The following is a 27,800-nucleotide window of genomic DNA, read 5'->3' as shown; positions in this document are numbered from 1 at the left end:
AACAGAGTGATAATGCTAAAAAAGAGAGATATGGTCCTGCAGTCTTTATTTCGGGAGTCAGCCAGAAAATTAGCAAGCAGGACCTTAAATCTCCAGATTACTCCCAGAACAAGGGGCAATTAAATACTGAAATTTGAAGAGCAGACAGATGATTGCGTGGCTGGAAAGATGATACAAAACCCGGAAGCAGTGTGACCTGTGAGGAGAATCGTGGAATTCTTCAAAAGCAGAGCGATGAATTTGTAGGTGGGCAGATTAGTGGCAAATGAAGTTCAAAACAGAGAAATGTGAAGTGATTCATGTTCATAGAAAGAACATGGGGAGTCAGTATAAAACAGGCGATGCAACTCGGGGATGCAGGAATAGCGGGACCTGGGTGCAGATGTGCCTAAGTAATTAAACAGGACAGGTTAATACAGCATACAGTATCCTGGGTTTTAATAGTAGTCGAGTGGAGTACAAGAGTAAGGTGGTTAGATTGAACTTTAATAAGTCACTAGTTGGATCCCAGCTGGAGTACTGAGTCCAGTTCTGGACCTGAAAGATGCGAAGTCATTAAAGATTCATGAGAATGGTTCCTGGGATGAGAAACTCCAGTCACAGAATCCCTGCAATGCAGAAGGAGGCCATTCAGCCCATCTAGTCTGCACTGATGCTCTGAAAGGCCACCTTCCCTAGACTCAGGCTCCCACCTGAACCCAGTAACCCCATTTAACCTTTTGGACACTAAGCACGGCCAATCCACCTAACCTGCACATCTTTGGACTGTGGGAGGAAACTGGAGCACCCGGAGGAAACCCACGCAGACACAGGGAGAAAACGTGCAGACACCACACAGTCAGTCACCCGAGGTTGGAATCAAACCCAGGGCCCTGGGGCTGTGAGGCAGCAGTGATAACCCGGGACTCTGGGGCTCTGAGGCAGCAGTGTTAGCCCGGGTCGCTGGCGCTGTGAGGCAGCAGTGTTAACCCGGGTCACTGGTGCTGAGGCAGCAGTGGTAACCCGGGTCTCTGGCACTGTGAGGCAGCAGTGTTAACCCAGGTCCCTGGCACTGTGAGGCAGCAATGTTATCCCGGGTCCCTGGCACTGTGAGACAGCAGTGCTAACCCGGGTCTCTGGCACTGTGAGGCAGCAGTGTTAACCCGGATCCCTGGCACTGTGAGACAGCAGTTTTAACCCAGGTCGCTGGCGCTGTGAGGCAGCAGTGTTAACCCGGGTCCCGGGTCCCTGGCACTGTGAGACAGCAGTGTTAACCCGGGTCCCTGGCACTGTGAGACAGCAGTGCTAACCCGGGTCCCTGGCACTGTGAGACAGCAGTGTTAACCTGGGTCCCTGGCACTGTGAGGCAGCAGTGTTAACCCGGGTCCCTGGTACTGTGAGACAGCAGTGTTAACCCGGGTACCTGGCACTGTGAGGCAGCAGTGCTAACCCGGGTCCCTGGCGCTGTGAGGCAGCAGTGTTAACCCGGGTCCTGGGCGCTGTGAGGTAGCAGTGCTAACCCGGGTCCCGGGCGCTGTGAGGTAGCAGAGCTAACCCGGGTCCCTGGCGCTGTGAGGCAGCAGTGCTAACCCGGGTCCCGGGCGCTGTGAGGTAGCAGAGCTAACCCGGGTCCCTGGCGCTGTGAGGCAGCAGTGCTAACCACCGTGCCGCCCGGTTATGAAGATAGATTGGACCATTTTCCTGAGAGAAAGGAAAGCTGAGAGGAGGTTTAATAGAGGTATTCAAGATCACGAGGAGGTTTGACAGAGCAGAAAGGGAACATAACATTGCACCTTGTGAATGGAATGAGAGAACATCGATTTAAAGGAATTAGTAAAAGTTCAATAGTGATGAGAGGGAAACCTTTTTCATGCAGAAAATGGTTAAGAGTCTGGAATGCTCAGCCTGATGGAGTGGTGGAGGCTGGTTCCACTGAAGCACTGAAAAGTGAATTAGACAGTTATCTGAAACGGAGGGAGGAATCTTCAGAGCGTGGGAGAGCGAGAGAGAGCGTGGGAGAATGGAATGAGGAGAATTGTTCGTTTGGAGAGTTGGTGCAGGCAAAATGGACCAAATGGCCACCTCCTGTGCAGCAGCAATTCCTGGAGTTGAGGGGAGGCGGCGGGGCCGAGGGGAGGCGGCGGGGCTGAGAGGAGGCGGCGGGGCCGGGGGAAGGTGGCGGGGCCGGGGGAAGGTGGCGGGGCCGAGGGGAGGCGGCGGGGCCGAGGGGAGGTGGCGGCGGGGCCGAGGGGAGGCGGCGGGGCGGAGGGGAGGTGGTGGCGGGGCCGAGGGGAGGCGGCGGGGCTGAGAGGAGGCGGCGGGGCCGGGGGAAGGTGGCGGGGCCGGGGGAAGGCGGCGGGGCCGAGGGGAGGTGGCGGGGCCGAGGTGAGGCGGTGGCGGGGCCGGGGGAAGGTGGCGGGGCCGGGGGAAGGTGGCGGGGCCGAGGGGAGGCGGCGGGGCCGAGGGGAGGTGGCGGCGGGGCCGAGGGGAGGTGGCGGCGGGGCCGAGGGGAGGTGGCGGCGGGGCCGAGGGGAGGCGGCGGGGCCGAGGGGAGGTGGCGGCGGGGCCGAGGGGAGGTGGCGGCGGGGCCGAGGGGAGGCGGCGGGGCCGAGGGGAGGCGGCGGCGGGGCCGAGGGGAGGCGGCGGCGGGGCCGAGGGGAGGCGGCGGCGGGGCCGAGGGGAGGCGGCGGGGCCGAGGGGAGGCGGCGGGGCCGAGGGGAGGCGGCGGGGCCGAGGGGAGGCGGCGGGGCCGAGGGGAGGTGGCGGGGCCGAGGGGAGGTGGCGGGGCCGAGGGGAGGCGGTGGGGCCGAGGGGAGGCGGTGGGGCTGAGAGGAGGCGGCGGGGCCGGGGGAAGGCGGCGGGGTCAGGGGAAGGCGGCGGGGCCGAGGGGAGGTGGCGGGGCCGAGGGGAGACGGCGGGGCCGAGGGGAGGTGGCGGGGCCGAGGGGAGGCGGCGGGGCCGAGGGGAGGCGGCGGGGCCGAGGGGAGGTGGCGGGGCCGAGGGGAGACGGCGGGGCCGAGGGGAGACGGCGGGGCCGAGGGGAGGCGGCGGCGGGGCCGAGGGGAGGCGGCGGCGGGGCCGAGGGGAGGCGGCGGGGCCGAGGGGAGGCGGCGGGGCCGAGGGGAGGCGGCGGGGCCGAGGGGAGGCGGCGGGGCCGAGGGGAGGTGGCGGGGCCGAGGGGAGGCGGCGGCGGGGCCGAGGGGAGGCGGCGGGGCCGAGGGGAGGCGGCGGGGCCGAGGGGAGGTGGCGGGGCCGAGGGGAGGCGGCGGGGCCGAGGGGAGGCGGCGGGGCCGAGGGGAGGCGGCGGGGCCGAGGGGAGGTGGCGGGGCCGAGGGGAGGCGGCGGCGGGGCCGAGGGGAGGCGGCGGCGGGGCCGAGGGGAGGCGGCGGCGGGGCCGAGGGGAGGCGGCGGCGGGGCCGAGGGGAGGCGGCGGCGGGGCCGGGGGGAGGCGGCGGCGGGGCCGGGGGGAGGCGGCGGCGGGGCCGAGGGGAGGCGGCGGGGCCGAGGGGAGGGGGCGGGGCCGAGGGGAGGTGGCGGGGCCGAGGGGCGACGGCGGGGCCGAGGGGAGGCGGCTGGGCCGAGGGGAGGCGGCGGGGCCGAGGGGAGGCGGCGGGGCCGAGGGGAGGTGGCGGGGCCGAGGGGAGGCGGTGGCGGGGCCGAGGGGAGGCGGTGGCGGGGCCGAGGGGAGGCGGCGGCGGGGCCGAGGGGAGGCGGCGGCGGGGCCGAGGGGAGGTGGCGGCGGGGCCGAGGGGAGGTGGCGGGGCCGAGGGGAGGCGGTGGCGGGGCCGAGGGGAGGCGGCGGGGCCGAGGGGAGGTGGCGGGGCCGAGGGGAGGTGGCGGGGCCGAGGGGAGGTGGCGGGGCCGAGGGGAGGCGGCGGGGCCGAGGGGAGGCGGCGGGGCCGAGGGGAGGCGGCGGCGGGGCCGAGGGGAGGTGGCGGGGCCGAGGGGAGGTGGCGGGGCCGAGGGGAGGTGGCGGGGCCGAGGGGAGGCGGCGGCGGGGCCGAGGGGAGGCGGCGGGGCCGAGAGTCGGTGGCGGGGCCGAGGGGAGGCGGCGGGGCCGAGGGGAGGTGGCGGGGCCGAGGGGAGGCGGCGGGGCCGAGGGGAGGCGGCGGGGCCGAGGGGAGGCGGCGGGGCCGAGGGGAGGTGGCGGCGGGGCCGAGGGGAGGCGGCGGGGCCGAGGGGAGGCGGCGGGGCCGAGGGGAGGCGGCGGCGGGGCCGAGGGGAGGCGGCGGGGCCGAGGGGAGGCGGCGGCGGGGCCGAGGGGAGGCGGCGGGGCCGAGGGGAGGCGGCGGGGCCGAGGGGAGGTGGCGGGGCCGAGGGGAGGCAGCGGCAAGGCCGAGGGGAGGCGGCGGGGCCGAGGGGAGGCGGCGGGGCCGAGGGGAGGCGGCGGGGCCGAGGGGAGACGGCGGGGCCGAGGGGAGGCGGCGGGGCCGAGGGGAGGCGGCGGCGGGGCCGAGGGGAGGCGGCGGCGGGGCCGAGGGGAGGCGGCGGGGCCGAGGGGAGGCGGCGGCGGGGCCGAGGGGAGGCGGCGGCGGGGCCGAGAGTCGGCGGCGGGGCCGAGGGGAGGCGGCGGCAAGGCCGAGGGGAGGCGGCGGGGCCGAGGGGAGGCGGCGGGGCCGAGGGGAGGTGGCGGCGGGGCCGAGGGGAGGCGGCGGGGCCGAGGGGAGGCGGCGGCGGGGCCGAGGGGAGGCGGCGGCGGGGCCGAGGGGAGGCGGCGGGGCCGAGGGGAGGCGGCAGGGCCGAGGGGAGGCGGCGGGGCCGAGGGGAGGCGGCGGCGGGGCCGAGGGGAGGCGGCGGCGGGGCCGAGGGGAGGCGGCGGCGGGGCCGAGGGGAGGCGGCGGGGCCGAGGGGAGGCGGCGGCGGGGCCGAGGGGAGGCGGCGGGGCCGAGGGGAGGCGGCGGCGGGGCCGAGGAGAGGTGGCGGGGCCGAGGGGAGGCGGCGGGGCCGAGGGGAGGCGGCGGGGCCGAGGGGAGGCGGCGGGGCCGAGGGGAGGCGGCGGGGCCCAGGGGAGACGGCGGGGCCCAGGGGAGACGGCGGGGCCCAGGGGAGACGGCGGGGCCCAGGGGAGACGGCGGCAGGGCCGAGGGGAGGCGGCGGGGCCGAGGGGAGGCGGCGGGGCCGAGGGGAGGTGGCGGGGCCGAGGGGAGGTGGCGGGGCCGAGGGGAGGCGGCGGCGGGGCCGAGGGGAGGTGGCGGGGCCGAGGGGAGGCGGCGGCGGGGCCGAGGGGAGACGGCGGGGCCGAGGGGAGACGGCGGGGCCGAGGGGAGGTGGCTGGGCCGAGGGAGAATGTGGAGTTCACTGAGGACATTTGGAGGGATGGAAAGTTACTCTGTTAAGGATGGATTTACTGGTCAAGCACATACGGTACAGAGTAAGTGAGTTGTCATGATTTTGAACATCTGTATTAAATCTCCCCTTCATCTTCTCACTCATTATGGTGCAATCATTGGGACAGCACGGTAGCATTGTGGCACAGTGGTTGGCACAATTGCTAAACAGCTCCAGGGTCCCAGGTTCGATTCCGGCTTGGGTCACTGTCTGTGCGGAGTCTGCACATCCTCCCCGTGTCTGCGTGGGTTTCCTCCGGGTGCTCCGGTTTCCTCCCACAGTCCAAAGATGTGCAGGTTAGGTGGATTGGCCATGATAAATTGCCCTTAGTGTCCAAAATTGCCCTTAGTGTTGGTTGGGGTGACTGGGTTATTGGGATAGGGTAGAGGTGGTGTCCTTGGGTAGGGTGCTCTTTCCAAGAGCCGGTGCAGACTCGATTGGCCGAATGGCCTCCTTCTGCACTGCCACAGCCCATCAAGTACATGCTATTCTCTGTAGAGCAATCCAATTAGTCGCATTTCCGCACTTCACCCCTGAAACTCTGCAAGTTTATTTTATTGTCCATCCAATTGCCTTTCAAAATCATTGATTGTCGCCATTTCCACCCCCTCCCTTATTGTCAGTGGGCTCAGCTCACTACCACGCACTACGTAAAATGTTCTTCTTCACATCCACTCCCTGACCAACTCTTGTGCAAAACGCTAAACCTGTCCCCCCACCCAGTTTGCACCATTGGCAATGGAAAAACTTTCCTTCATCTACGTTACATTCACCTGTCATAATTTTGTACACCTCTATCAAACTTTCCCTCAAGCTCTTTTTTTTTTCTCCGAGGAGAATAAGTGAGCTTCTCCATTCTAACATTGTAACTAAATTCCCTCATCCGAGGATCCATCCTGGTAAATTTCCACTGCCCTCCCTCAATGACCCTCACATCTTTTCTAAAGTATAGAGACTAGAACTGGACACAAGGCTCTAAATGACATAGAACAAGGGTTAGGTCATTCAATTTGAAGTAACAAGGACCATTGGGGAATGGTACCCCCTTTGGAACTGCCGTGTTCTGCTTGGCACAGCCATAGATCTGAAAGTATGCTGGTAAGTTTGCGGTTTGAGGGACTTCCGGTTGCGGTGATGACTAGCTAAGCCGCACGTTTCGGCGGCTCCAGCTCCAACGGACCTTCGGGCTCTTTTAAGAGCCCCAACGGGAAATTTTCGCGCGACGAAACCCGGTGTGGGGTGAGTGAGTAGGGAGTCCCCCCCCCAACGAAAGAGGAAAATATCGGCGGCGGCGGCTGCAGCGCGAGGAATCCTCGACGATAGGGACAGAAAGGGAGAAGACACAAGATGGCGGCGGAGAAAGCCCAGGCGACATGGGGGCCCGAGCAAGACGAATTCTTGAGATGGTGTGTGGAGCTACTAAAGAGGGAGGTGCTGACCCCGATGCTACAGGCAATTGAGGGGCTCAAGGAGGCACAAAGGACCCAGGAGACAGAGCTCCGCGTGGTGGAGCAGAAGGTGACGGATAATGAGGACGAGATCCTGGGCCTGGCGGTCAAAACACAGACACACGAGGCGCTCCACAAAAAGTGCATTGAAAGGATTGAGGCCCTAGAAAACAGAGCGCGAAGGAAGAACCTTCGAATACTGGGTCTCCCTGAGGGAGTGGAAGGAGCGGATTGCGGGGCTTATGTAAGCACAATGCTAAGCTCGTTGATGGGAGCTGAGGCCCCTGCGGGCCCCTTCGAGGTGGAGGGGGCCCATCGGATCCCGGCGAGAAGACCAAAAGCGGGAGAACCACCTAGGGTGACAATCGTGCGATTTCACCGCCTTAAAGACAGAGAAGAGGTCCTGAGATGGGCTAAAAAAGTACGGAGTAGCAGATGGGAGAATGCAGTGGTACGGGTGTACCAGGATTGGAGTGCGGAGGTGGCGAGAAGGAGGGCGAGTTTTAACCAAGCCAAGGAGGTGTTACACAAAAAGGTGAAGTTCAGGATGCTGCAGCCGGCACGACTATGGGTCACGTACCAGGAGAGGCATCACTATTTCGAAACGGCGGAAGAAGCATGGACCTTTATTAAAGAGGAGAAATTGGATCGGAACTGAGGGACTGATACTGTAGGGAATGTTATTGTCGATGTAAATAGAGAAGTAAATTGGGAAGGGGGAGACACTAAGAAATGTGGGCGCCGGTGAGGGGGGAGGGAAGGGACATAGGCGGAGAATGAGGAATGGGAGTGGGAGGGGAAAGGGAGCTGCGCCACAAGAGGCGGGTCAGATATAGGGCTGTTCCCGCGGCAGAAAGATAATGGCGGGAAGACAGGCGCAAGGCAGATGGGAGTTCCCCACACGGGGGGGTCAAGGAGGGAGCAGGAGTAGCCGGGGTCAGTTGAAGTCAGCTGACTTGTGGAAGTAATATGGGGGAGCAATCACGCTAGAAGGGGATCTAGCGGGGGGGCGGGGTGGGGTGGGGTGGATAACTGGGTTGCTGCTGCGGAAATCAAAGAGGAAATGGCTAAAGAGTGGGTGGACAGGGATGGAATGCGACGCCTGGGGAGCGAGTGGGAGCACGGAGGCGGGACATGGGACTGGCCTAGAGAAGGTGATGGCTAGTCGTCATGGGAAGGGGGCAGGTAGCCCCCTAGTGAGGCTGATCACGTGGAACGTGAGAGGCCTGAATGGACCGATTAAAAGGGCCCGAGTGCTCGCGCACTTGAAAGGACTAAGAGCAGACGTGGCTATGCTCCAGGAGACGCACCTGAAGGTGGCGGACCAAGTTAGGTTAAGGAAAGGATGGGTGGGACAGGTGTTCCACTCAGGGCTAGATGCAAAGAATAGAGGGGTGGCCATATTGGTGGGGAAACGGGTAGCATTTGAAGCAAGGAGCATTGTAGCAGATAGCGGAGGAAGATATGTAATGGTGAGTGGCAGGCTGGAGGGAATGGAGGTCGTGCTAGTTAACGTATATGCCCCGAATTGGGACGATGCGGGATTTATGAGACGGATGTTGGGTCGTATACCGGACCTGGAGGTAGGAAACTTGATATTGGGAGGGGACTTCAACACCGTGCTGGACCCAGGGTTAGATAGATCCAGATCGAAGACCGAAGGCCGGCAGCGGCCAAGGTGCTCAAGGGGTTTATGGACCAAATGGGGGGAGTGGATCCATGGCGATTTCTTAGACCGAGGGCCAGGGAGTTCTCCTTCTTCTCCCATGTCCATAAAGTGTACTCCCGGATAGATTTTATTGTTCTGGGAAGGTCGTTGATCTCAAGGGTGGAAGAAGCTGAGTATTCAGCCATAGCGGTTTCGGACCATGCCCCACACTGGGTGGACCTGGAACTAGGAGAGGAAAGGGAGCAGCGAGCACTCTGGCGATTAGATGTGGGATTGATGGCGGATGAGGGAGTGTGTGGAAGAGTGCGGGGATGTATTGAGAGGTACCTGGAGGCCAATGACGACGGGGAGGTCCGAGTGGGAGGTCAGAGGAGAGCTGATCTCCATTAGGGCCCACAAAGGGAAAACAGAGGCCAAGGAAAAGGAAAGGGAAAGATTACTGGGGGAGATTTTAAGGGTGGACAGGGAATTTGCGGAGACCCCGGAGGAAGGACTGTACAGGGAGAGAAGACGACTCCAGACGGAGTTCGACCTTTTGACCACCAGAAGGGCGGAGGTGCTGTGGAGGAAGGCACAGGGGAGGAGGTATGAATATGGGGAAAAGGCTAGTCGCCTGCTGGCCCATCAGCTGCGAAAGAGGACAGCGGCGAGGGAGATAGGGGGAATTAGAGACGAAAAGGGAGCTACAGTGCGGAGAGCAGGGAAGATAAACGAGGTGTTAAAGACCTTTTATGAAGGACTGTGTAGGTCCCAACCCCCGAAGGGAGAGGAGGGGATGCGGCAGTTCCTGGATCAATTGAGGTTCCCGAGGGTGGAGGAGCAGGAGGTGGAAGGCCTGGGGGCACCGATTGGGGTGGACGAGGTTGTTAAGGGGCTGGGGAATATGCAGGCAGGGAAGGCTCCGGGATCAGACGGGTTCCCGGTGGAATTTTACAGAAAATACGTGGACTTGTTGGCCCCGCTGCTGGTGAGGACGTTTAATGAGGCCAGGGAAGGAGGGACTTTACCCCCGACAATGTCGGAGGCGACGATATCGCTAATTCTGAAGCGGGATAAAGATCCGTTGCAGTGCGGGTCCTATAGACCTATTTCATGATTGAATGTGGACACCAAATTGCTGGCAAAGGTACTGACATCGAGGATGGAGGACTGTGTCCCGGGGGTGGTGCACGAAGACCAGACAGGGTTCGTAAAGGGGAGACAACTGAATGTCAACGTGCGACGACTATTAGGGGTGATAATGATGCCCCCAGTGGAGGGGGAGGCGGAGATAGTGGCGGCGATGGATGCAGAGAAGGCATTTGATAGGGTGGAGTGGGAGTACTTATGGGAGGTGTTAAGGAGGTTTGGGTTCGGGAACGGGTTTATTAGCTGGGTCAAACTCCTTTATGGGGCCCCAACGGCAAGTGTGGTCACGGGTCGGCAAAGATCGGAGTATTTCCGACTATATAGGGGAACAAGACAGGGATGCCCGCTGTCTCCATTGTGTTCGCGTTGGCAATTGAACCTCTGGCCATGGCGTTGAGAGACTCCAGGAAATGGAGAGGGGTGATTAGAGGGGGAGAAGAACACCGAGTGTCACTATACGCAGATGACCTACTGTTGTATGTGACGGACCCAGCGGGGGGGATGACAGAGGTCATGCAGATATTGAGGGAGTTTGGAGATTTCTCGGGATATAGGTTTAACATGGGGAAGAGTGAACTATTCGTGATACACCCTGGGGACCAGAGTAGAGAGATAGAAGGCCTGCCTCTCAGGAAAGTGGAAAGAAACTTCCGATACCTGGGGATTCAGATCGCTAGGAGCTGGGGAACCCTACACAGACTTAATCTGACACGATTGGTAGAACAAATGGAGGAGGACTTCAAGAGGTGGGACATGCAGCCTCTGTCGTTGGCGGGCAGGGTACAGGCAATTAAGATGATGGTCCTCCCGAGGTTCTTATTTGTATTTCAATGTCTCCCTGTACTAATCACTAAGACCTTTTTTTAAAAAATAGACAGGAGCATCACGAGCTTCGTGTGGGCAGGGAAAGTCCCGAGGGTAAGGAGGGGGTTCCTACAACGTAGCAGAGACAGAGGAGGATTGGCGCTACCGAATTTGGGCGACTACTATTGGGCCGCCAATGTGGCGATGATTCGTAAATGGATGATGGGGGGAGAGGGAGCGGCGTGGAAAAGACTGGAGAGAAAGTCCTGTAAAGGGACGAGCCTAGAGGCACTGGTGACGGCGCCGCTACCGCTCTCACCAAAAAAGTTTACCACGAACCCTGTGGTGGCGGCAACATTGAATATTTGGGGACAATGGAGGCGACAGAGAGGTGCGCGGGGAGCTCTGGTGGGGTCCCCAATCAGGAACAACCACAGGTTTACCCCAGGAAGGATGGATGGAGGATTTCAGAGCTGGCACCAGTTGGGAATTAGGAGGGTGGGAGATTTATTTATAGATGGGACGTTTGTGAGCTTGGGAGCATTGGAGGAAAAGTATAAGTTGCCCCGGGGAAACTTCCTTAGATATATGCAGGTGAGGGCGTTCACAAGACAACAGATGAGGGAATTTCCGCTGCTCCCGGCACAGGGGATCCAGGACAGAGTGCTTTCGGGGGTGTGGGTCGGGGAGGGCAAGGTGTCAGAGATATACCGAGAGATGAGGGGGAGGAGCTGGTGGGCGAATTAAAAGGAAAGTGGGAAGAAGAGCTAGGGGAGGAGATAGAGGAGGGTATGTGGGCTGATGCCCTAAGCAGGGTAAATTCCTCTTCCTCGTGCGCCAGGCTTAGCCTGATTCAATTCAAGGTGCTACATAGAGCACACATAACGGGAGCAAGGTTGAGCAGGTTCTTCGGAGTGGAGGACAAGTGTGGGAGGTGCGGCGGAAGCCCGGCAAACCACGCACATATGTTTTGGTCGTGCCCGGCACTGGAGGGGTATTGGAAGGGAGTGACGGGAGTGATTTCGAAGGTGGTGAAGGTCCGGGTCAAACCAGGCTGGGGGTTAGCTTTATTTGGAGTTGCGGATGAGCCGGGAGTGCAGGAGGCGAAAGAGGCCGACGTTGTGGCCTTTGCGTCCCTAGTAGCCCGGCGTAGGATTTTACTCATGTGGAAGGAGGCGAAATCCCCCGGACTGGAGGCCTGGATAAATGATATGGTGGGGTTCATAAAACTGGAGCAGATGAAGTTTGCGCTGAGAGGATCGGCTCAAGGGTTCACCAGGCGGTGGCAGCCATTCCTCTGCTACCTGGGGGAACGTTAGAGGGAAGACAGATGACCAGCAGCAGCAACCCAGGGGGGAGGGGGGGGGGAAGGTGGAAAGTTTTAGTTTATGTTAAATGATTAGTTTACCATGTTGATTAGCCATTTGTTCACTGTTAAATTTCCATTTTCTTTTTCTTTTTTTTTGTTGTTATGTTTGATGTGTAAGGGGAAAAAATTGTGATCAAAACATTTTCAATAAAATATATTTCAAAAAAAAAAAAAGTTTGCGGTTTGAGCGGACTCAGGAAACCAACGATAAGCCATCTCGGAAGGTGAGACTGAAACTCTCCGAGTTGGGTCATTGTTAAAGCCACCCGAGTGGGAAAGACCACCTATGCAGAGAATTCCAAGGCAGGATCTTCAAAGATGGAGATTGGAAAATCCCACGAGAAAGACAAAGCTTCCGTCCAATTGGCTGACTTACTCTAATAATGTCTGTGATTTGTTGAGAAATCCATGGACTCTGTGCTGGTTGCATCTGTCACTTGTTCTGTACCGTATGTGCTTGACCAGTTTGTTTGTTAATTCACATGTACCTCATACTTACCCTGAACGTCAGAGTATAAGATACATATTGCAAATCATTTTATCTTTCTGAACTTGTGTAATAAAGTTTGTTTTAGTTTGTTCAAAACCCGTGGAATTTTCTGACTTAATTCCCAAAGCAGGGGTCTTGAATCTCAACATATACTGATCCCTAACCAACCATGCCCCCATGTCCCAAGGTCTGGCCACGGGTATCAACACAAAGTTCACATTTTCCCACATGATATTCCATCTGCCTATTTTTTGCCCATTCACTGAACCTGTCTCTGTCGTTTTATAGACTCGCTACCTCCATTTGACAATTTACTTTCCTTCCCACTTTGCTGTCACTATCAAAATATCTCGATTTATGAAACCCAAGATCCAATGTGCTTTGCTGTCTCAATATATCCTGCCACTGACAAACATCTAAGCACATGAACCCCCAGGTCCCGATGACCCTGCACGCTCTTCAGAACTGTTTCATTAATTCCATTGTTGCCTCTCCCCTTAAAAAATGCATCACCTCATACTTCTCTGTATTAAGTTGTATCAGTCTCTTGTCTGCCCATCCTGCGAACCCATCTATGTCCTGTTACAGTTGACTGCTATATAAAGCTAGGCAGGAATGTGCGTTGTGAGAAAGATATGAAGTAGCTTCAGGAGGATTTCAATAGCTTCAGCGAGTGGGCAAAAACATAGCTGATGACAGATTCTCCCCGTGTCTGTGTGGGTCTCACCCCCACAACCCAAAGATGTGCAGAGTAGGTTGATTGGCCACGCTAAATTGCCCCTTAATTGGAAAAAAAATAATTGGGTACTCCTAAATTTATTTTAAAAACGTGGCTGATGAAACATAATGTGGAAAAATGTGAAGTACTCCACTTTGGTAAAAGGAACAAATGTGCAGAGTATTTCCGAAAGGGTAAGAAATTACAAAGTGCAGATGTACAAAGGGATCTGGGTGACCTTGTCCAGGCGTCATTGAAGGCCAACCTGCAGGTTCAGCAGCAATTAGGAAGGTTGATGGTATGTTGGCCTTTATCACAAGAGGATTTGAGTACAGGAGTAGTGAAGTCTTGCTTCAGTTGTACAGGAGCTTGGTTAGGCCACACCTGGAGTACTGTGTGCAGTTTTTGGTCCCCTTCCACATTAAGGATATTATTGCCATAGGAGTGCAATGAAGATTCACCAGACTTGATCCGGGGATGAAGAGAGATTTGGCAAACAGGACCTGTATTCTCTACAGTTTCAAAGAATGAGAGGTGATCTCATTGAAACCTACAAAATAATTTAAGAAATAGACAGGGGAAATGCGGGGAATATGTTTTCCTGAGTTGGGAGACTAGAACCAGGGGGCGGAATTTCAAAATAAGGCAGGAGCCACATAGGGCAGAGATGAGGAGAAATTTCAGCCATGATCGTCCTGAATGACAGAGCACGTTCGACGGGTTGAATGGCCTCCGTTCACTGTTTGCCGCAATGCCAAGTTGGTAGCGTGGGTAAATTTTGAAACTTTACTCTTGTATTCCATACAAAGTAATTTATATAAATCAAAAAAACCATTACAATAAATCTCTCTTCCAAGGGTCTAAAAGGTGTGGTGACCAGAACTGAACACAAGAGTCCTCCAGCTGGGGCCTATACATTGAGGTATAAAAGGTTGAATGTTACTCCCTTGCCTTTGTACTCTATGCTTCTGTTAACAGATTAAACACATCTGAATTTGAGTCACTATCTAGTGTCGCACCTGCTCAGTGAATTTGCACTGCCTGACTTCTTGCTGCCGTGTTTCTTGGAATGTGCTTGCTTGCTTGCCTGAGAGGACTTGCCCTTCTTCTCCTCCTCCACTTTCACTTTGTGCTTTTCCTTCTTTTTTTTCTCCTTTTTCTCTTTCTTCTTCTTTGGTTTGCTGACAGGAGCCTGGGACAGAGCTGCCAGCTGCTCATGAACAGCTTTCAGCTGAGAGGACAAGTACAATTAACATCAAGATTCCCTTCAATGTTCAAGAAAGTCTGGCAACTTTTACACTCGAGATCTTCAACCACCTCACTGTCCCTCGTGCCAAAACAGAAATGTGGAACTCCAGGTTTGGGCTGTGTAGGGTACACCGGCCCAGTCACAGGTTTGGGCTGTGTAGGGTACACCGGCCCAGTCACAGGTTTGGGCTGTGTAGGGTACACCTGCCCAGTCACAGGTTCAAGTCTCACTCCACAACCTCGAGCTCATAAAACAAGCTGACACTAAGCAGCAAGGGGTTGGGTGGCGTACGAGTGCCTGCGCTGAGGGAGCGTTGCATTCTATGACCTTGTAGAGGGAGCGCTGCATTCTGTGTCCGTGCAGAGGGAGCGCTGCATTCACTGTGTCCGTGCAGAGGGAGCTCTGCATTCTGTGTCCGTGCAGAGCGAGCGCTGCATTCTCTGTGTCTGTGCAGAGCGAGCGCTGCATTCTGTGTCCGTGCAGAGGGAGCGCTGCATTCTCTGTGTCCGTGTAGAGGGAGTGCTGCATTCTCTGTCCGTGCAGAGGGAGCGCTGCATTCTCTGTCCGTGCAGAGGGAGCGCTGCATTCTGTGTCCGTGCAGAGCAAGCGCTGCATTCTCTGCGTCCGTGTAGAGGGAGTGCTGCATTCTCTGTCCGTGCAGAGGGAGCGCTGCATTCTCTGTCCGTGCAGAGTGAGCGCAGCATTCTCGGTGTCCGTGTAGAGCGAGCGCTGCATTCTCTGCTTCCGTGTAGAGGGAGCGCTGCATTCTCTGTCCGTGCAGAGTGAGCGCAGCATTCTCTGTGTCTGTGCAGAGCGAGCGCTGCATTCTCTGCGTCCGTGTAGAGGGAGCGCTGCATTCTCTGTCCGTGCAGAGGGAGCGCTGCATTCTCTGTGTCTGTGCAGAGGGAGCGCTGCATTCTCTGTCCGCGCAGGGGGAACGTTGCATTCTCTGTGTCCGTGCAGAGGGAGCGCTGCATTCTCTGTGTCCGTGTAGAGGGAGCGCTGCATTCTCTGTGCCTGTGCCGAGGGAGCGCTGCAATCTCTGTCCGCGCAGGGGGAACGTTGCATTCTCTGTGTCCGTGAAGAGGGAGCGCTGCATTCTCTGTCCGTGCAGAGGGAGCGCTGCATTCTCTGTGTCCGTGCAGAGGGAGCGCTGCATTCTCTGTGTCCGTGCAGAGGGAGCGTTGCATTCTCTGTGTCTGTGCAGAGGGAGCGCTGCATTCTCTGCGTCCACCCAGAGGGAGCGCTGCATTCTGTGTCCGTGCAGAGGGTGCGCTGCATTCTCTGTGTCCGCCCAGAGGGAGCGCTGCATTCTGTGTCCGTGCAGAGGGTGTGCTGCATTTTGTGTCTGTGCAGAGGGAGCACTGCATTCTCTGTCCGCGCATGGGGAGCGCTGCATTCTGTGTCTGTGCAGAGGAAGCCCTGCATTCTCTGTGTCTGTACCGAGGGAACGCTGCATTCTCTGTGTCCGTGCAGAGGGAGCGCTGCATTCTCTGTGTCCGTGCAGAGGGAGCACTGCATTCTCTGTGTCCGTGCAGAGGGAGCGCTGGATTCTCTGTGTCCGTGCAGAGGGAGCGCTGCATCCTCTGTGCCTGTGCAGAGGGAGCGCTGCATTCTCAGTGTCTGTGCAGAGCGAGCGCTGCATTATCAGTGTCTGTGCAGAGGGAGCGCTGCATTCTCTGTGTCCGTGCAGAGGGAGCGTTGCATTCTCTGTGTCTGTGCAGAGGGTGCGCTGCATTCTCTGTGTCCGTGCAGAGGGAGCGTTGCATTCTCTGTGTCTGTGCAGTGGGTGCCCTGTATTCTCTGTGTCCGTGCCGAGGGAGCGCTTCATTCTCATTCCGTGCCGAGGGAGCGCTGCATTCTCTGTGTCTGTGCCGAGGGAGATCTGCATTCTGATTCCGTGCCGAGGGAGTATTCTCTGTGTCTGTGTATGGGGAGCGCTGCATTCTGTGTCAGTGCATGGGGAGCGCTGCATTCTCTGTGTCCGTGCAGAGGGAGCGCTGCATTCTCTGTCCGTGCAGAGGGAGCGCTGTAATTTCTGTGTCTGTGCAGAGGGAGCGCTGCATTCTCTGTGCCTGTGCAGAGCGAGCGCTGCATTCTCTGTGTCTGCGCAGGGGGAGCGCTGCATTCTCTGTGCCTGTGCAGAGGGAGCGTTGCATTCTCTGTGTGCAGAGCGAGTGCAGCATTCTCTGTGTCTGTGCAGAGGGAGCGCTGCATTCTCTGTGCCTGTGCAGAGGGAGCGCTGCATTCTGTGTCCATGCAGAGGGAGCGCTGCATTCGCTGTCCGCCCAGAGGGAGCGCTGCATTCTGTGTGTCTGTGCAGACCGAGCGCTGCATTCTGTTTCTGTGCAGAGGGAGCGCTGCATTCTCTGTGCCTGTGCAGAGGGATCGCTGCATTCTCTGTGCCTGTGCAGAGGGGGCGCTGCATTCGCTGTCCGCCCAGAGGGAGCGTTGCATTCTCTGTCTGTGCAGAGCGGGCGCTGCATTCTGTTTCCGTGCAGAGTGTGAGCTGCATTCTCTACGCCTGTGCAGAGGGAGCGCTGCATTCTCTGTGTCTGTGCAGAGGGAGCGCTGCATTCTCTGCGTCCGTGTAGAGGGAGCGCTGCATTCTGTGTCTGTGCAGAGCGAGCGCTGCATTCTCTGCGTCCGTGTAGAGGGAGCGCTGCAATTCTCTATCCGTGCAGAGGGAGCGCTGCATTCTCTGTGTCCGTGTAGAGGGAGCGCTGCAATTCTCTGTCCGTGCAGAGGGAGCGCTGCATTCTGTGTCCGTGCAGAGCGAGCGCTGCATTCTCTGCGTCCGTGTAGAGGGAGCGCTGCATTCTGTGTCTGTGCAGAGCGAGCGCTGCATTCTCTGCGTCCGTGTAGTGGGAGCGCTGCATTCTCTGTCCGTGCAGAGGGAGCGCTGCATTCTCTGTCCGTGCAGAGGGAGCGCTGCATTCTCTGCGTCCGTGTAGAGGGAGCGCTGCATTCCCTGTGTCTGTGCAAAGGGAGCGCTGCATTCTCTGTGTCTGTGCAGAGTGAGCGCTGCATTCTCGGTGTCCGTGCAGAGGGAGCGCTGCATTCTCTGTGTCTGTGCAGAGTGAGCGCTGCATTCTCGGTGTCCGTGTAGAGGGAGCGCTGCAATTCTCTGTCCGTGCAGAGGGAGCGCTGCATTCTCTGTGTCTGTGCAGATGGAGCGCTGCATTTTGTGTCCGCGCCGGGGGAACGTTGCATTCTCTGTGTCCGTGCAGAGGGAGCGCTGCATTCTCTGTCTCCGTGCAGAGGGAGCGCTGCATTCTCTGTCCGTGCAGAGGGAGCGCTGCATTCTCTGTGTCCGTGCAGAGGGGCGCTGCATTCTCTGTCCGTGCAGGGGGAACGTTGCATACTCTCTGTCCGTGCAGAGGGAACGCTGCATTCTCTGTGTCCGTGCAGAGGGAGCGTTGCATTCGCTGTGTCTGTGCAGAGCGAGCACTGCATTCTCTGTGTCTGTGCAGAGGGAGCGCTGCATTCTCTGCGTCCACCCAGAGGGAGCGCTGCATTCTGTGTCCGTGCAGTGGGTGCGCTGCATTTTGTGTCTGTGCAGAGGGAGCACTGCATTCTCTGTGCTTGTGCAGAGGGTGCGCTGCATTCTCTGGGTCCGTGCAGAGCGAGCGCTGCATTCTCTGTGCCTGTGCAGAGTGAGCGCTGCATTCTCTGTGCTTGTGCAGAGGGAGCGCTGCATTCTCTGTGTCTGTGCAGAGAGAGCGCTGCATTCTCTGTGTCCGTGCAGAGGGAGCGTTGCATTCTCTGTGTCCGTGCAGAGGGAGCGTTGCATTCTCTGTGTCCGTGCAGAGGGAGCGTTGCATTCTGTGTCCTCCCAGAGGGAGCGTTGCATTCTGTGTCCTCCCAGAGGGAGCGCTGCATTCTCTGTGTCCGTGCAGAGGGTGCCCTGTATTCTCAGTGTCTGTGCCGAGGGAGCGCTGCATTCTGTGTCCGTGCAGAGGGAGCATTGCATTCTCTGTGTCTGTGCCGAGGGAGCGCTGCAATCTCATTCCGTGCCGAGGGAGCGCTGCATTCTCATTCCGTGCCGAGGGAGCGCTGCATTCTCATTCCGTGCCGAGGGAGCGCTGCATTCTCATTCCGTGCCGAGGGAGCGCTGCATTCTCTGTGTCCGTGCAGAGGGTGCCCTGTATTCTCTGTCTATGCCGAGGGAGCGCTGCATTCTCTGTGTCCGTGCAGAGGGAGCGTTGCATTCTGTGTCCTCCCAGAGGGAGCGTTGCATTCTCTGTGTCCTCCCAGAGGGAGCGCTGCATTCTGTGTCCGTGCAGAGGGTGCCGTGTATTCTCGGTGTCCATGCAGATGGACCGCTGCATTCTCTGTAGCTGTGCAGAGGGAGCGCTGCATTCTCTGTGTCTGTGCAGAGGGAGCGCTGCATCCTGTGTGTCTGTGCAGAGGGAGCGCTGCATTCTCTGCGTCCGCCCAGAGGGAGCACTGCATTCTGTGCCCGTGCAGAGGGAGCACTGCATTCACTGTCCGCGCATGGGGAGCGCTGCATTCTCTGTATCCGCGCATGGGGAGCGCTGCATTCACTGTGTCTGTGCAGAGGGAGCGCTGCATTCTCTGTGTCCGTGCAGAGGGGGCGCTGCATTCTCTGTGTCCGTACAGAGCGAGCGATGCATTCTCTGTGCCTGTGCAGAGGGAGCCCTGCATTCTGTGTCCGTGCAGAGGGAGCGCTGCATTCTCAGTGTCTGTGCAGAGGGAGCGCTGCATTCTGTGTCCGCCCAGAGGGAGCGCTGCATTCTCTGTGTCTGTGTAGTGGGAGCGCTGCATTCTCTGTCCGTGCAGAGGGAGCGCTGCATTCTCTGTCCGTGCAGAGGGTGCCCTGTATTCTCTGTGTCTATGCCGAGGGAGCGCTGCATTCTCTGTGTCCGTGCAGAGGGAGCGTTGCATTCTGTGTCCTCCCAGAGGGAGCGTTGCATTCTCTGTGTCCTCCCAGAGGGAGCGCTGCATTCTGTGTCCGTGCAGAGGGTGCCGTGTATTCTCGGTGTCCATGCAGATGGACCGCTGCATTCTCTGTGTCTGTGCAGAGCGAGCGCTGCATTCTCTGTGCCTGTGCAGAGGGAGCGCTGCATTCTCTGCGTCCGTGTAGAGGGAGCGCTGCATTCTCTGTCCGTGAAGAGGGAGCGCTGCATTCTCTGTGTCTGTGCAGATGGAGCGCTGCATTTTGTGTCCGCGCAGGGGGAACGTTGCATTCTCTGTGTCCGTGCAGAGGGAGCGCTGCATTCTCTGTGTCCGTGCAGAGGGAGCGCTGCATTCTCTGTCCGTGCAGAGGGAGCGCTGCATTCTCTGTGTCCGTGCAGAGGGGCGCTGCATTCTCTGTGTCCGTGCAGAGGGGCGCTGCATTCTCTGTCCGTGCAGGGGGAACGTTGCATACTCTCTGTCCGTGCAGAGGGAACGCTGCATTCTCTGTGTCCGTGCAGAGGGAGCGTTGCATTCGCTGTGTCTGTGCAGAGCGAGCACTGCATTCTCTGTGTCTGTGCAGAGGGAGCGCTGCATTCTCTGCGTCCACCCAGAGGGAGCGCTGCATTCTGTGTCCGTGCAGTGGGTGCGCTGCATTTTGTGTCTGTGCAGAGGGAGCACTGCATTCTCTGTGCTTGTGCAGAGGGTGCGCTGCATTCTCTGTGTCCGTGCAGAGCGAGCGCTGCATTCTCTGTGTCCGTGCAGAGCGAGCGCTGCATTCTCTGTGCCTGTGCAGAGTGAGCGCTGCATTCTCTGTGCTTGTGCAGAGGGAGCGCTGCATTCTCTGTGTCTGTGCAGAGAGAGCGCTGCATTCTCTGTGTCCGTGCAGAGGGAGCGTTGCATTCTCTGTGTCCGTGCAGAGGGAGCATTGCATTCTCTGTGTCCGTGCAGAGGGAGCGTTGCATTCTGTGTCCTCCCAGAGGGAGCGTTGCATTCTGTGTCCTCCCAGAGGGAGCGTTGCATTCTCCGTGTCCGTGCAGAGAGTGCCCTGTATTCTCTGTGTCTGTGCCGAGGGAGCGCTGCATTCTCTGCTTCCGCCCAGAGGGAGCGCTGCATTCTGTGTCCGTGCATGGGGAGCGCTGCATTCTCTGGGTCTGTGCCGAGGGAGCGCTGCATTCTCTGTGTCCGTGCAGAGGGAGCGCTGCATTCTCTGTGTCCGTGCAGTGTGAGCGCTGCATTCTCTGTGCCTGTGCAGAGGGAGCTCCGCGTTCTGTGTCCGTGCAGAGGGAGCGCTGCATTCTCTGTGTCTGTGCCGAGGGAGCGCTGCATTCTCATTCCGTGCCGAGGGAGCGCTGCATTCTCTGTGTCCGTGCAGAGGGTGCCCTGTATTCTCAGTGTCTGTGCCGAGGGAGCGCTGCATTCTGTGTCCGTGCAGAGGGAGCATTGCATTCTCTGTGTCTGTGCCGAGGGAGCGCTGCATTCTCATTCCGTGCCGAGGGAGCGCTGCATTCTCATTCCGTGCCGAGGGAGCGCTGCATTCTCATTCCGTGCCGAGGGAGCGCTGCATTCTCATTCCGTGCCGAGGGAGCGCTGCATTCTCTGTGTCCGTGCAGAGGGTGCCCTGTATTCTCTGTGTCTATGCCGAGGGAGCGCTGCATTCTCTGTGTCCGTGCAGAGGGAGCGTTGCATTCTGTGTCCTCCCAGAGGGAGCGTTGCATTCTCTGTGTCCTCCCAGAGGGAGCGCTGCATTCTGTGTCCGTGCAGAGGGTGCCGTGTATTCTCGGTGTCCATGCAGATGGACCGCTGCATTCTCTGTAGCTGTGCAGAGGGAGCGCTGCATTCTCTGTGTCTGTGCAGAGGGAGCGCTGCATTCTGTGTGTCTGTGCAGAGGGAGCGCTGCATTCTCTGCGTCCGCCCAGAGGGAGCACTGCATTCTGTGCCCGTGCAGAGGGAGCACTGCATTCACTGTCCGCGCATGGGGAGCGCTGCATTCTCTGTGTCCGCGCATGGGGAGCGTTGCATTCACTGTGTCTGTGCAGAGGGAGCGCTGCATTCTCTGTGTCCGTGCAGAGGGGGCGCTGCATTCTCTGTGTCCGTACAGAGCGAGCGCTGCATTCTCTGTGCCTGTGCAGAGGGAGCCCTGCATTCTGTGTCCGTGCAGAGGGAGCGCTGCATTCTCAGTGTCTGTGCAGAGGGAGCGCTGCATTCTGTGTCCGCCCAGAGGGAGCGCTGCATTCTCTGTGTCTGTGTAGTGGGAGCGCTGCATTCTCTGTCCGTGCAGAGGGAGCGCTGCATTCTCTGTCCGTGCAGAGGGTGCCCTATATTCTCTGTGTCTATGCCGAGGGAGCGCTGCATTCTCTGTGTCCGTGCAGAGGGAGCGTTGCATTCTGTGTCCTCCCAGAGGGAGCGTTGCATTCTCTGTGACCTCCCAGAGGGAGCGCTGCATTCTGTGTCCGTGCAGAGGCTGCCGTGTATTCTCGGTGTCCATGCAGATGGACCGCTGCATTCTCTGTAGCTGTGCAGAGGGAGCGCTGCATTCTCTGTGTCTGTGCAGAGGGAGCGCTGCATTCTGTGTGTCTGTGCAGAGGGAGCGCTGCATTCTCTGCGTCCGCCCAGAGGGAGCACTGCATTCTGTGCCCGTGCAGAGGGAGCACTGCATTCACTGTCCGCGCATGGGGAGCGCTGCATTCTCTGTGTCCGCGCATGGGGAGCGCTGCATTCACTGTGTCTGTGCAGAGGGAGCGCTGCATTCTCTGTGTCCGTGCAGAGGGGGCGCTGCATTCTCTGTGTCCGTACAGAGCGAGCGCTGCATTCTCTGTGCCTGTGCAGAGGGAGCCCTGCATTCTGTGTCCGTGCAGAGGGAGCGCTGCATTCTCAGTGTCTGTGCAGAGGGAGCGCTGCATTCTGTGTCCACCCAGAGGGAGCGCTGCATTCTCTGTGTCTGTGTAGTGGGAGCGCTGCATTCTCTGTCCGTGCAGAGGGAGCGCTGCATTCTCTGTCCGTGCAGAGGGAGCGCTGCATTCTCTGTCCGTGCAGAGGGAGCGCTGCGTTCTCTGCGTCCGTGTAGAGGGAGCGCTGCATTCTCTGTGTCTGTGCAAAGGGAGCGCTGCATTCTCTGTGTCTGTGCAGAGTGAGCGCTGCATTCTCGGTGTCCGTGTAGAGGGAGCGCTGCAATTCTCTGTCCGTGCAGAGGGAGCGCTGCATTCTGTGTCCGTGCAGAGCGAGCGCTGCATTCTCTGCGTCCGTGTAGAGGGAGCGCTGCATTCTCTGTCCGTGCAGAGGGAGCGCTGCATTCTCTGTGTCCGTGCAGAGGGAGCGCTGCATTCTCTGTCCGCGCAGTGGGAACGTTGCATTCTCTGTGTCCGTGTAGAGGGAGCGCTGCATTCTCTGTCTGTGCAGAGGGAGCGCTGCATTCTCTGTCTGTGCAGAGGGAGCGCTGCATTCTGTGTCCGTGCAGAGGGAGCGCTGCATTCTCTGCGTCCGAGTAGAGGGAGCGCTGCATTTTCTGTGTCTGTGCAGAGGGAGCGCTGCATTCTCTGTCCGCGCAGGGGGAACGTTGCATTCTCTGTGTCCGTGCAGAGGGAGCGCTGCATTCTCTGTGTCCGTGTAGAGGGAGCGCTGCATTCTCTGTCCATGCAGAGGGAGCGCTGCATTCTCTGTCCATGCAGATGGAGCGCTGCATTCTCTGTCCGTGCAGGGGGAAGGTTGCATTCTCTGTGTCTGTGCAGAGCGAGCGCTGCATTCTCTGCGTCCACCCAGAGGGAGCGCTGCATTCTGTGTCCGTGCAGAGGGTGCGCTGCATTCTCTGTGTCCGCCCAGAGGGAGCGCTGCATTCTGTGTCCGTGCAGAGGGTGCGCTGCATTTTGTGTCTGTGCAGAGGGAGCACTGCATTCTCTGTCCGCGCATGGGGAGCGCTGCATTCTGTGTCTGTGCAGAGGAAGCCCTGCATTCTCTGTGTCTGTGCCGAGGGAACGCTGCATTCTCTGTGTCCGTGCAGAGGGAGCGCTGCATTCTCTGTGTCCGTGCAGAGCGAGCGCTGCATTCGCTGTGCCAGTGCAGAGTGAGCGCTGCATTCTCTGTGCTTGTGCAGAGGGAGCGCTGCATTCTCTGTGTCTGTGCAGAGGGAGCGCTGCATTCTCTGTGTCCGTGCAGAGGGAGCGCTGCATTCTCTGTGTCCGTGCAGAGGGAGAGTTGCATTCTCTGTGACCGTGCAGAGGGAGCGTTGCATTCTGTGTCTGTGCAGAGGAAGCCCTGCATTCTCTGTGTCCGTGCAGAGGGAGCGTTGCATTCTCATTCCGTGCCGAGGGAGCGCTGCATTCTCTGTGTCCGTGCAGAGGGTGTCCTGTATTCTCTGTGTCTGTGCTGAGGGAGCGCTGCATTCTCTGTGTCTGTGCAGAGGGAGCGTTGCATTCTGTGTCTGTGCAGAGGAAGCCCTGTATTCTCTGTGTCTGTGCCGAGGGAGCGCTGCATTCTCTGTGTCCGTGCAGAGGGAGGGTTGCATTCTGTGTCCTCCCAGAGGGAGCGTTGCATTCTCTGTGTCCGTGCAGAGGGTGCCCTGTATTCTCTGTGTCTGTGCCGAGGGAGCGCTGCATTCTGTGTCTGTGCCGAGGGAGCGCTGCATTCTCTGTGTCTGTGCAGAGGGAGCGCTGCATTCTCTGTGTCCGTGCAGAGGGAGCGCTGCATTCTCTGTGTCCGTGCAGAGGGAGCGCTGCAATCTGTGTCCGTGCAGAGGGTGCCCTGTATTCTCTGTGTCTGTGCCGAGGGAGCGCTGCATTCTCTGTGTCTGTGCAGAGGGAGCGCTGCAATCTGTGTCCGTGCAGAGGGTGCCCTGTATTCTCTGTGTCTGTGCCGAGGGAGCGCTGCATTCTCTGCTTCCGCCCAGAGGGAGCGCTGCATTCTGTGTCCGTGCAGAGGGAGCACTGCATTCTCTGTCCGCGCATGGGGAGCGCTGCATTCTCTGTGTCTGTGCTGAGGGAGCGCTGCATTCTCGGTGTCCGTGCAGAGGGGGCGCTGCATTCTGTGTCCGTGCAGAGCGAGCGCTGCATTCTCTGTGCCTGTGCAGTGGGAGCGTTGCATTCTCTGTGTCCGAGCAGAGGGAGCGCTGCATTCTCTGTGTCTGTGCAGAGGGTGCCCTGTATTCTCTGTGTTTGTGTAGAGGGAGCGTTGCATTCTCTGTGTCCGTGCAGAGGGTGCCCTGTATTATCTGTGTCTGTGCAGAGGGAGCGCAGCATTCTCTGTGTCTGTGCAGACGGAGCGCTGCATTCTCTGTGTCTGTGCAGAGGGAGCGCTGCATTCTCTGTGTCTGTGCAAAGGGAGCGCTGCATTCTCTGTGTCTGTGCAGAGGGAGCGTTGCATTCTCTGTGTCTGAGCAGGGGGAGCGCTGCATTCTCTGGGTCCGTGCAGAGGGTGCGCTGTATTTTGTGTCTGTGCAGACGGAGCACTCCATTCTCAGTCCGCGCATGGGGAACGCTGCATTCTCTGTGTCTGTGCAGGGGGAGCGCTGCATTCTCTGTGTCCGTGCAGAGGGAGCGCTGCATTCTCTGTTTCCGTACAGAGTGAGCGCTGCATTCTGTGTGTCTGTGCAGAGGGTGCGCTGCATTTTGTGTCTGTGCAGAGGGAGCACTCCATTCTCAGTCCGCGCATGGGGAGCGCTGCATTCTCTGTGTCTATGCCGAGGGAACGCTGCATTCTCTGTGTCCACGCATTGTGAGCGCAGCACTCTCTGTGTCTGTGCAGTGGGACCGCTGCATTCTCTGTGTCCGTGCAGTGGAAGCGCTGCATTCTATGTGTCTGTGCAGAGTGAGCGCTGCATTGTCTGTGTCCGTGCAGTGGGAGCGCTGCATTCTCTGTCTGTGCAGAGTGAGCGTTGCATTCTCTGTGTCCGTGCAGTGGGAGCGCTGCATTCTCTGTGTCCACGCATGGGGAACGCTGCATTCGGTGTCCGTGCTGATTGAGCGCTGCATTCTCTGTGTCCGTGCAGAGTGAGCGCTGCATTCTCTGTGTCTGTGCAGAGGGCCCGCTGCATTCTCTGTGTCCGTGCAGAGGGAGCGCTGCATTCTCTGTGTCCGTGCAGAGCGAGCGCTGCATTCGCTGTGCCTGTGCAGAGTGAGCGCTGCATTCTCTGTGCTTGTGCAGAGGGAGCGCTGCATTCTCTGTGTCTGTGCAGAGGGAGCGCTGCATTCTCTGTGTCCGTGCAGAGGGAGCGCTGCATTCTCTGTGTCCGTGCAGAGGGAGAGTTGCATTCGCTGTGTCTGTGCAGAGGGTGCCCTGTATTCTGTGTCCGTGCCGAGGGAGCGCTGCATTCTCTGTGTCTGTGCCGAGGGAGCGCTGCATTCTCATTCCGTGCTGAGGGAGCGTTGCATTCTCTGTGACCGTGCAGAGGGAGCGTTGCATTCTGTGTCTGTGCAGAGGAAGCCCTGCATTCTCTGTGTCTGTGCAGAGGGTGCCCTGTATTCTCTGTGTCTGTGCCGAGGGAGCGCTGCATTCTCATTCCGTGCCGAGGGAGCGCTGCATTCTCTGTGTCCGTGCAGAGGGTGCCCTGTATTCTCTGTGTCTGTGCTGAGGGAGCGCTGCATTCTCTGTGTCTGTGCAGAGGGAGCGTTGCATTCTGTGTCTGTGCAGAGGAAGCCCTGTATTCTCTGTGTCCGTGCCGAGGGAGCGCTGCATTCTCTGTGTCCGTGCAGAGGGAGGGTTGCATTCTGTTTCCTCCCAGAGGGAGCGTTGTATTCTCTGTGTCCGTGCAGAGGGTGCCCTGTATTCTCTGTGTCTGTGCCGAGGGAGCGCTGCACTCTGTGTCCGTGCAGAGGGAGAGCTGCATTCTCTGTGTCTGTGCCGAGGGAGCGCTGCATTCTCTGTGTCTGTGCAGAGGGAGCGCTGCAATCTGTGTCCGTGCAGAGGGTGCCCTGTATTCTCTGTGTCTGTGCCGAGGGAGCGCTGCATTCTCTGCTTCCGCCCAGAGGGAGCGCTGCATTCTGTGTCCGTGCAGAGGGTGCCCTGTATTCTCTGTGTCTGTGCTGAGGGAGCGCTGCATTCTGTGTCTGTGCAGAGGAAGCCCTGTATTCTCGGTGTCTGTGCCGAGGGAGCGCTGCATTCTCTGTGTCATGCAGAGGGAGGGTTGCATTCTGTGTCCTCCCAGAGGGAGCGTTGCATTCTCTGTGTCCGTGCAGAGGGTGCCCTGTATTCTCTGTGTCTGTGCCGAGGGAGCGCTGCATTCTGTGTCCGTGCAGAGGGAGAGCTGCATTCTCTGTGTCCGTGCAGAGGGAGCGCTGCATTCTCTGTCCGCGCAGTGGGAACGTTGCATTCTCTGTGTCCGTGTAGAGGGAGCGCTGCATTCTCTGTCTGTGCAGAGGGAGCGCTGCATTCTCTGTCTGTGCAGAGGGAGCGCTGCATTCTGTGTCCGTGCAGAGGGAGCGCTGCATTCTCTGCGTCCGAGTAGAGGGAGCGCTGCATTCTCTGTGTCTGTGCAGAGGGAGCGCTGCATTCTCTGTCCGCGCAGGGGGAACGTTGCATTCTCTGTGTCCGTGCAGAGGGAGCTCTGCATTCTCTGTGTCCGTGTAGAGGGAGCGCTGCATTCTCTGTCCATGCAGAGGGAGCGCTGCATTCTCTGTCCATGCAGATGGAGCGCTGCATTCTCTGTCCGTGCAGGGGGAAGGTTGCATTCTCTGTGTCTGTGCAGAGCGAGCGCTGCATTCTCTGCGTCCACCCAGAGGGAGCGCTGCATTCTGTGTCCGTGCAGAGGGTGCGCTGCATTCTCTGTGTCCGCCCAGAGGGAGCGCTGCATTCTGTGTCCGTGCAGAGGGTGCGCTGCATTTTGTGTCTGTGCAGAGGGAGCACTGCATTCTCTGTCCGCGCATGGGGAGCGCTGCATTCTGTGTCTGTGCAGAGGAAGCCCTGCATTCTCTGTGTCTGTGCCGAGGGAACGCTGCATTCTCTGTGTCCGTGCAGAGGGAGCGCTGCATTCTCTGTGTCCGTGCAGAGCGAGCGCTGCATTCGCTGTGCCAGTGCAGAGTGAGCGCTGCATTCTCTGTGCTTGTGCAGAGGGAGCGCTGCATTCTCTGTGTCTGTGCAGAGGGAGCGCTGCATTCTCTGTGTCCGTGCAGAGGGAGCGCTGCATTCTCTGTGTCCGTGCAGAGGGAGAGTTGCATTCTCTGTGACCGTGCAGAGGGAGCGTTGCATTCTGTGTCTGTGCAGAGGAAGCCCTGCATTCTCTGTGTCCGTGCAGAGGGTGCCCTTTATTCTCTGTGTCTGTGCCGAGGGAGCGCTGCATTCTCTGTGTCCGTGCAGAGGGTGCCCTGTATTCTCTGTGTCTGTGCTGAGGGAGCGCTGCATTCTCTGTGTCTGTGCAGAGGGAGCGTTGCATTCTCATTCCGTGCCGAGGGAGCGCTGCATTCTCTGTGTCCGTGCAGAGGGTGTCCTGTATTCTCTGTGTCTGTGCTGAGGGAGCGCTGCATTCTCTGTGTCTGTGCAGAGGGAGCGTTGCATTCTGTGTCTGTGCAGAGGAAGCCCTGTATTCTCTGTGTCTGTGCCGAGGGAGCGCTGCATTCTCATTCCGTGCTGAGGGAGCGTTGCATTCTCTGTGACCGTGCAGAGGGAGCGTTGCATTCTGTGTCTGTGCAGAGGAAGCCCTGCATTCTCTGTGTCTGTGCAGAGGGTGCCCTGTATTCTCTGTGTCTGTGCCGAGGGAGCGCTGCATTCTCATTCC

General features: G+C 59.0%; 1 protein-coding gene across 3 annotated transcripts in view; it reads right to left on the bottom strand.

Moving 5' to 3' along the window:
- LOC140399367 (bromodomain-containing protein 3-like) overlaps positions 1–27,800 on the bottom strand; it is a 92,364-nt gene that overhangs the window by 22,681 nt on the left and 41,883 nt on the right. For all 3 annotated transcript variants that reach the window (XM_072488943.1, XM_072488946.1, XM_072488944.1), the window contains exon 9: positions 13,953–14,164. In XM_072488943.1, coding sequence (XP_072345044.1) covers positions 13,953–14,164 — 212 coding nt within the window. The remainder of the gene's footprint in view (positions 1–13,952; positions 14,165–27,800) is intronic.

This window comes from Scyliorhinus torazame, chromosome 22 (assembly GCF_047496885.1).
Source record: "Scyliorhinus torazame isolate Kashiwa2021f chromosome 22, sScyTor2.1, whole genome shotgun sequence".
Taxonomy (NCBI): Eukaryota; Metazoa; Chordata; class Chondrichthyes; order Carcharhiniformes; family Scyliorhinidae; genus Scyliorhinus; species Scyliorhinus torazame.
The sequence above is the reverse complement of the archived record's forward strand: the minus strand, read 5'-3'. Positions and strand labels throughout refer to the sequence as shown.